Source organism: Mytilus trossulus, chromosome 6 (genome assembly GCF_036588685.1).
Source record: "Mytilus trossulus isolate FHL-02 chromosome 6, PNRI_Mtr1.1.1.hap1, whole genome shotgun sequence".
In the NCBI taxonomy this organism is placed as follows: domain Eukaryota; kingdom Metazoa; phylum Mollusca; class Bivalvia; order Mytilida; family Mytilidae; genus Mytilus; species Mytilus trossulus.
In genome coordinates this window covers 76,470,551-76,480,185 of record NC_086378.1, presented here as the reverse complement: position 1 = coordinate 76,480,185, position 9,635 = coordinate 76,470,551, and the positions used below count along the sequence as shown (strand labels likewise).

The 9,635-nt window shown below is 30.8% G+C and overlaps 1 protein-coding gene across 1 annotated transcript; it reads left to right on the top strand.

The window, feature by feature from the left end:
- Positions 1 to 90: 90 nt before the first annotated feature.
- LOC134721872 (guanine nucleotide exchange factor MSS4-like) lies at positions 91 to 9,305 on the top strand. Its single transcript, XM_063585137.1, has 2 exons — positions 91 to 327; positions 8,961 to 9,305. Exons 1-2 carry the CDS (start codon positions 187 to 189, stop codon positions 9,198 to 9,200), a joined length of 381 nt encoding a protein of 126 aa, XP_063441207.1. The 5' UTR covers positions 91 to 186; the 3' UTR covers positions 9,201 to 9,305.
- The last annotated feature ends 330 nt before the right edge of the window (positions 9,306 to 9,635 follow it).

Genomic DNA, 9,635 nt, shown 5'->3' with positions numbered 1-9,635 from the left:
ATTTAAAATTAATTTGTTTGTTGCTCATTTATTTATTATCGAATTTCTTGTTAAATTTCAGTTATGTTAAAAAAATTGATGTATTTGCTAATATGATTTTTTAGTTTTGAAGAGTATTTTCATCAAGACAAAATGGTGATGATTTGAAATCGGAACATTCAACCTATGTTTTATGCCTTTTGAAAAATGGCAGAAAATGACACGAAGTACGATCTGTCGGGGCAAAATGACTTCAGGGAAGATGGAAAGAATCGAACAAAGATTTTTTGTGAAAGATGTTCATCTTTAGTTCTTTTACCCAAAACTGCAATGTTCTGCAAATCTGAGGTAATGAATCCTGTTTAACACAAGCACTTGTTTCTATCCATAATTTCTGGCATTCACCATAAATTATCAGATTATGCATTTGATAAATAAAAGTATTGCAAAAATAAGAAAATAAATAGTGGCAGAAATTTGACTATCCACACTTTGGCGCCTGGTTATCCTGAATTGTATGACAAGATTTCAAATAAGCTACCATAGCCGAACAACTCTTACAGTCTTATACAGTCGTTTATTCACATATATATATAATTGTTTGTATTTTACTACCATGTATAGCAAATTGTTTATCCATTCGGTCATTACCATTTATTGTAAATGCGTTTGTGCCAATAAAATATTGTCTATTGTCTATATCATCGTGTCATGTTTTCATGTCAACCACATTTTGTCGGTTTCACCTGCATACATTGTGGCATTTTCGGTTTCTTTATTTAGAACAACAACACCACTAAAACTTGACAAATTTAAAACATATTCAGCGTCGCTTTTGAAAAACTTTAGGTAGCAATACACAGTTGGAAGTTTAGTTTCTCATAATGGCCTCTGTGAATTTTTTAAATATGAAAGTTTTTGTACAATAAAATTGATTTTTAGATAATTGAAGAATAATATAGCCTTCTTAGTGGGTTTATATGAACATTTAGATTGATTTTAACATGTTTTATAGGCCATTTCTATGATTGACAGTCTGTATTTTCCTATCCATACGGTTTATGAATTAGTGTAGTGTTTATCAACAAAGATTTTGCGCTCGATCTTTTCAATTCAATTTTATGGAAAAAGGAGCAGGAAAGCATATGATTTTTTTTGGACCACTTGATAGATATTAACCTATGGATTCAGGAAAGGTATCACTGTAATTCATTGAAATTTTCCTTTAGGCCAAATTTTGGAGACTTTTGTTACATGTTAACCCCCCTTTTTTGCTATATTTTGTATCTAAGAAATGCAGATTGTTGCCATGGTTACACCCAAAAGGGATTAAATTTCTCCCTTATGACCATTAGAAAACAAATCTATGGAAGATTTTCTTTCTACAAGTATATACATGCATAACACACATAATGTATAAAGCCTTCTTTGTTAGACAGGAGGGGAAAGAGGGTGTTCTAAAATTATGAGTGTCAGTTTTCCTAACTGTGTATTGCTACCTTAGAACAAATGAGTAGGTCTGGTAAGGACCGATTTTGGCGTGAAATTTCAGGTTTATCTGACCAAAGATTTTGACCACTTTTTAAACACTTAAGTGTCTATTTCATTTGTATCAATCAGTTTTATGTGAAAGATTTTAACTGCTTTATTCATTAAAAATGATCCCATTCATCATTCAAGCTTGAATATGAAAAATCTGTTGAATATGCCGAAAAATGTCACTTTTCAGTTGGTTTTTGTCAAAAATGAAAGGGGCAGCATTCGTGTTCATCCTCAACCTTTATGTATTATAATAAAATACAACTTTTTTTTTTTTTTTTTTTTTTTTTTTTTTTTTTTTGAAGGTATATATATTTTATTGAAATCTTTACATTTGTTAGTTTAAAACATCGATTACCGGTACCTTATCCCGGCCTCGTTAACATTAGTAATGATATTTATATATAAAGGAGTTAGTGGTTGTTAGTAATATTCACCAAATATATATATATAATGTACCAGTATAAATACATGTAAGTTAGATGCTAACAAATATAAAGATGGTTCAATATAAATGTCTTATAAAACAAACAAAAAATAAACAGTTCTTCATAAATCACATATTATTTAGTTTTAGATTTTAAGGAATCAAACAAAGATTTTAAATCCATAGTAGTTTCATTTCTTTTTTCTCTTTCTCCTCTCTTCCCTCCCTTTTCAAAAGCAATAAATGTTTAAATGATTTTTATTAAATTTTAACTCTCAAGAAAAAAAAATAAAAAAAAAATAGCTAAGATAGGCTTTAAAACACACTGAAAGTAATTCAGAAAAAGAAAAGCAAAAAAAAAAAACAAAAAAAAAAAACGAAAATGGCCCTTATAGCCCCTAGTCCTTTATGAATATATAAATAAATATCAGGAAATAACAATGTAAAGAGGTCAATAGAAAAAAGAAATGAGAACCACTTGCATTCACTTTCACTTTCTCTCAGTCTCTCATACACACATACAATTCTTACTTACATACACACATACATTACTTAATTATGTACATAATTATTGTTCACAATTACATCAAAGAATAACCAAAATCTAATCAAAAAATTTGCTCACAGATTAATATCATACTCTATGGTGGAAATATATATTGTAATGGGGTCCAAAATTTTTCATATACATCAACATTATTATATTTTTTTGCAATATAATATTCATATGACTGATACTGTTTTATTCTATTTTTAAAACCAAAAATATTAGGAGTAAGTTCCTTAAACTTACATTTATAAATATAATTTTTTGCTACTATAAATAAAAGATTCATGAATAAGCTTTCTGAATAGAAACCAAGGAATATCTGCTTTTTACTGATGGCAAAATCCCTGCTATACAATCTTATTTGCTGTAATAATGATGACCAAAATTGATATGTTATTGGACAATCATAGAAAAAATGTACAATAGTTTCGTCATCAAGTTTACAAAAAGTACATGAACTAGAATCTTTCTTCTTTATCTTGTACAAAAAAGAGTTTGTAGGAATTATTTGGTGCAGTATTTTGTATTGGAAGCTTTTTAAGTAGGTATCTTTGCAAGACTTCCTTAGTAGCATAAAGTATGTTTGCCAATTTTCAATTTCTGAGTCTAACAACTGCTCCCATTTCTGAAATTTTTCAAGGGGAGGTTGAAATATATGATCGATAAGACTCTTATACACAAATTTTGGTTTCTTATTATTAATAATCTGAGTACAAAAAGCATCAGAGATTTTGACATTTTCAATCTGTTGAGAACCACAATATTCTTTTATGTGATCTTTAATAAATTTTGGAATATTGGAGATTAGACTGTAATATTTCAGAAAATTATTTGTAAGAATCTTATGTCTAATCTTTTCAAATGTAAAGAATTCTTTGTTTTGACAATTTACAAGGTCTTTTATATACTGTACACCAAAGTCCTTCCATTGCATATAAATAGTGTAATCTGAAAGTGGCACAAAATTTAAAATATCTAGCGATAATATATCATTTGTACAAGCCTTAGTATCAGGCTTTGCAGTATGTAAGCAAAATAAAACATCTTTCCAAAAAGGATTCTTAACATAGCCATGAACTTCTAGTAGTTTTTCTTTTTGTAAAGAAAAGACTCTGTCACCACCAAATTTGGTTAATTCAGACAATAATAAAGTCTGCCATGACCCCTCTAAATTCAAAAGAAGTCTTCTAACCCAGCTTATTTTTAGATATGTACTAAAAGATGACAAATGCACCATGTTCAAACCTCCCTGCATAAAATCCCCAATTAGTGTATTGCGTTTAATACGTTCTAATTTCCCATTCCAAATAAAGTTATAAAAGAGAGTATTAAACTCTTTAATTTTAATCTGGGATAGATTTGGTAAAGCTGTTAGCAAATGAACTATCTTTGGTAATGCCAGAGTCTTTACAACAGTAATTTTACCAAGTAATGTAAGTTTTCTGTGTTCCCAAGCCTTAAGTATTGATGACATTTCCTTGATTTTCTTTGTGAAATTTATATCTAACATAGCTTGTAAATCTAATGAAAAATCTATTCCTAAAAGTTTGAAATTTGACTTTGTCCATTGAAGATTATAATTAGGACAAAGTATATGGTCTGAATATTTTTTGGTTCCAATCCAAACAGCTTTGGTCTTGGATGCATTCATTTTTAGCCCAGAAACCCTGTGAAAAGAATCAAAACATTTTAAAGTCTCCTCTAAAGATTTTTCTTTTCCATCTAAAACAAGAAATGTGTCATCAGCATACTGGCTCAACAATAATTCTTTGTTGTGAATAGGAATACCATGGATGTCAGATGTAGATTTTAGTCTTAGCGCTAATAATTCAACACCTATAATAAATAAATATGGGGATAGGGGGTCACCTTGTCTACAGCCTCGCTCAAGATTGAAGAAACTTGACAAATTACCATTATTTATTACACAGCTTTTAGCTTCTGAATAGAGAGTCTCAAACCATTTGCATATAGATGGTCCGAAATTAAAGCTTTTTAGAGCTTTTACTATAAAATCCCACTCAACAGAATCAAATGCTTTCTCAAAATCGACAAGTAACAGTAAACCAGTCATATTATGCTCTTCAAGATAGTGCATAAGATCATATAATAAGCGAATGTTTTCCCCAATGAACCTATCTTTAATAAACCCATTCTGAGTGTCACTTATAATAAATGGCAATACTGGTTTGAGTCTGTTAGCTATAGCTGCTGAAGCTATTTTAATGTCAGTATTCAGTAAACTGATGGGTCGCCAATTACTCATATATCTCCTATCTTTTCCATCTTTTGGAAGGCAAGTAATGACACTCTGATATTGAAAACTAGAAAAATTTCTATGCTCATACCCAAAATATAAAGATCGATATACAAATGGACCGAGATCTCTCCAAAAGAATTTATAAAAATCAACTGTAAATCCATCAGAACCTGGACTCTTACCATTTGTCATATGTTTCAGTGCCAAAGCACATTCATCAAATGTCAAGTTACCCTCACACAGATCACTTTGTTCCTGTGTGAGTTTAACATTATGGTTATAAAAAGAGTTGTCTTCCCTGTCAGATCTTCTGCTTGAATACAGAGTTTTATAAAATTTCTGTTGTTCAATAAGAATGCTTGACTGTTCAGAAATATGTTTACCTTGGTCATCAATCAATTCAGCCATTGTCTTTTTAATGAAATTACTCTTCTCTAATTTGCAAAAGTATTCGGAGCATTTTTCTCCATTTTCGTGCCAGTTTGCTCTTGATCTGAGGAGTAAACCTTCAATCTTTTGTTCCCTTTTATTTTCTAGTTCTAGTTTCTTCCCATATAAAGTAGCTTGAACATTAACATTCGGTGACATATTCATAATATTTTCTAATTGTTCAACCTCTTTTTCAAGCTTAGATGTATGTTCTCTATCCTCTCTATTTTTTCCAATACTATAAGAAATGGACAAAGTCCTGATCTTCATCTTCAGGATTTCAAAAAATAATTGATCATTACATGTAAGTTTAACATCGAGACAATTTTGAATGTCACCTGAAAGATAATACTCAGAAATAGTGTCTTTTATACATGTCTTAATTTTTTTCACATACTCAACATCTCTTACAAGTTGTGAATTAAATTTCCAATACCCCTTTCCCCGCTTAGCAAGACTGGCAGAAAAAGTAAAGACAATGGCAGAATGATCTGTCTTATAACCGGGTATAATCTTCGTGTTCTTCATAAGAGAATATATGTCCTCAGTGACTAAGAAATAGTCTAGTCGACTTTGTTTAATAGGAGACGGTTGACGCCAAGTAAATTTTCTGTCAGTAGGGTGACATGTTCGCCAAGGATCTAATAATTCTAATTTTTCAATAATTTCTTCAATCTTTTCACGAGATTTGGGATTTCTTTTATGTAAAATGTTATATGTATCTAGATTGCAGTCCTGGACAACATTCCAATCACCACATAATAAAATACTAGTATTAGCATACAATGCTATTTTATATAATATATCATCAAACAATAATGGTTCATCTGTATTATATCCATATAAACATACTAAAGTCAATCTCTGTTCAAATAAAGTGATATCAATAACAATATAACGACCATTCTGGTCAAATTTAGTGTCATGAATAGTAAAATCTAAACCCTTTTTAAACATGATACTAACTCCAGCGCTTCTATTGTTATGGTGACAAAAAATGCAAGTATTGCCCCATTCTTCTTCCCATATTTTTTCAACATCTTTACTGCTATGTGTTTCTTGAAAACATATAATTGAAGCATGTTTGCCCTTTGCCCAATCAAAGACATCCAATCTTTTCTTTTTATTAGAAAATAAACCCCTTACATTCATAGATAGTATATTAATATTATTATCTTTTTTATTATATTATTATAATAAAATACAACTTACATTTCAATATTAAGGATGAACACGAATGCGGCCACTTTCGTTTTACATGAAAACCGTCTAAAATTTAACTAAAATGCTAGAATTGTGAAGATTTCAGTAATTTAGCTTAACTTCGTGGTGCTAGTACCTGATATATGTGCATTGTATTGTCAAAAACAGCTCATATTTATGAAGCAGAAGCATTCTTCTGTCCAATAAATAACTAAACATTTACATTTTAATAATTTTGTAAAACGCCTATTTTTTGGGGCCAAAAAGGGGTCTTTATACTGGACCTACTCCCTTAATAATTCTGACCTATTTAGGCATTTTTATGCCCCACCTAAGATAGTAGAGGGGCATTATGTTTTCTGGTCTTTGGCTCTGTTCATCTGTCCATTCCTATGTTCGTCCGTCCAATTGTTTGTTCCGCTTCAGGTTAAAGTTTTTGGTCAAGTTACAAATGAGTTAGTTTTTGACGAAGCTGAAGTCCAATCAACTTGAAACTTAGTACACTTGTTGCTTATGATATGATCTTTCTAATTTTAAAGCCAAATTAGACTTTTGACCCCAATTTCACGGTCCATTGAACATAGAAAATGAAAGTGGGAGTTTCAGGTTAAAGTTTTTGGTCAAGGTAGTTTTTGATGAAGCTGAAGTTTAATCAACTTGAAACTTAGTACACCTGTTGCTTATGATATGATCTTTCTAATTTTAAAGCCAAGTTAGACTTTTGACCCCAATTTCATGGTCCATTGAACATAGAAAATGAAAGTGGGAGTTTCAGGTTAAAGTTTTTGGTCAAGGTAGTTTTTGATGAAGTTGAAGTCCAATCAATTTGATGGCACTTAACATTCTTTAAAAAAACTTATCTTTGCTTGCTACAAAGCTGACTCCATATGTTTGACAAATCCAAATACAAAGCAGGCTTTTGAATACATGAACAAAAATATAGCTGTAACTTTTCTTACTCATGACATGTTACATGTGTAACTCACTGACTAGTTTTGTAACTTTTTATTAGGGTTGTCAAATTGTACACTTTTGCCTAACCCGTTACTCGGATAATTGTTCGACCGATTAACCGGTTAACCGGTAGTTTAAGTTGGTGTTTGAAAGCCTTATCTATAGAACCCTACACATAGATACCGGTATAAGATGTGATATGAGTGTCAATTTGACAACCTTTCATCCAAGTCATAAATACGCTTTTAGAATTGAAATTTTTCCTTTAGCATTATAAGGCTTGTCCGTGAGGATTCCCAGCGAAATTTGACTTTTAATAATTAAATATACCGTATCAACTATAGCAGTTGTACCACTTTCAGATTGAAAAAAAAAAATCTCGCAGATTTGAATATGTCATATGTCTGAAACCGATTATTCTTTCCTTTTCTCTTGTTGTCTCAGAAAGTAATGTGGTGTGTTTCAATTTGAAATGATTAATTATAAAAAAAAAATGTTGTATGATTGCCAATGGGACAATTCTTCACAAGCGACCAAAATGACACAGAACGACCTATTTCTTTACTGTGTTTGCTTTTTTCTTTAAGCATGTTACTCGTACTAACACGTATAGATTGAATACATTCACATTGGTTTGCATTTCACATTTTTTAATTTAAAAATAAAGTAAGACTAACCCTTGCACTACGGAGGCTGCACATTTATATGTAGGTTTTCACAATATTAGATAAAAAACGAAATAATGAAGTAATTAGTAAAGTTTAATCTCATTTCTGATTTACAGTTACTGTTAAATAAACATGTATACTAATGATGTTTCTTTAAGATCCTGCCCCGAACTCTAATTAATTTTATGTTTTTTTTTTAGGATTAACAATAGCAATCAATATACTGGACAATTGATCTGTCAAACTAATTACCACGACGACAATTTAAAAAAAAACATAACTATTTAATGATTTCAATACAAACTTATATCAAATCTACCAAAATTGAAAAAAAGTCCGGTTAACCGGTTAACGTTTTTTGGTATTCGGTATTCAGTCGTTCGACCGAGTAACTGGTTAACCTGTTAACCGTTGACAACACTACTTTTTATCATTGGGGGCCGAATGCAACCAGATAGCATGATTTATATTACATTATAACTTTGTCTCCTTTTGGTCTCAAACTGGGACCTCTGAGTTTATGGAGTTACAACAGGTTGGGCTTGAGTCAGGTAAAGTGGGGTAATTTCTGTTTTCTGAGGTTAAAAAGTTTACAGGGACTTCTTTTTCAATTTATGGTATGAAAACTGGGGGTTGGTAACTCTAGAAAACTGGGGTGTTCTCTGAAAACAGGTAATACCCCGCCTTTTTCTGGCATGAGTCCAACCTGTACAAGGCAGCATGTTTAACTACCTACATTTAGCTAAAGAAGTACTTCCATAGCTCAACAGCTTACAAATGGTTAAGTACAAATGGATCTAATACATATATATATACAAAGAAAAACAGTCCTGTCACACATGTATTTGCTTTTACCACTGTCAGGTTTGCTTGGTAGATATATAAGATTAAAATCTTCAATTTATGTCATAAAACTTAATGTAAAATTATGAATTTCTTTCTATTTTTCAGTTCTTTATGCCGCACATGAAGAAAAAGAAGGAAGGTTTAGATTCCAATGGAGAGAAGCTATCAGATTTCTGGAAGGTTGGAGACATGTTTACATTTGAGAATGTTGGATTTTGTAATACAGTGGACAATATTAAATATTTAGTTTGTGCTGATTGTGAAGTAGGACCAATAGGATGGCACGATATCAGTGATAAAACAGCATATTATATAGCTCTAGATAGAGTTGTACACAAAGATTAGAAACATGTGTAATTTGTTATATTTTTAACTTTTTTTATTTTTATGTCATTGTAAATGTGCAATTTGTTTACCTTATCATTCCTAATAAAATGTTATATCTTTTGATGGAAGACTGGAACTTTTACGCTGTAACTGCCTTTTATATGGGGACGAAGTCCCCAAAAACAGTAGAAAATTCATTAAAAAAAAAAATCGGGAAAATTTCCCAAATTTTTCATTGTACTAATGAACTCAAAATCGTTCAATTTTTTTTATGTCATGTTTTGAAATCCCGGACCTGCGCAGAAATCTACCATGTACTTCCTTTTTCCAGTCTCTTTGTATGAAACTTTAAGTAAAATATATATTTATCAGTCTAGTATAAAATAGGAAGGAACGCAATACCAATTTCATTTTTTAAAAATTCCTTGATATGAAAAAACGTTATGTGATGAA

Bases quoted from the DNA above. Each gene is read 5' to 3' on its own strand.
- LOC134721872 (XM_063585137.1), top strand. From the start codon at position 187: ATGGCAGAAAATGACACGAAGTACGATCTGTCGGGGCAAAATGACTTC. The intron at 328-8,960 runs GTAATGAATCCT...TCTATTTTTCAG, and splicing joins CAATGTTCTGCAAATCTGAG to TTCTTTATGCCGCACATGAA.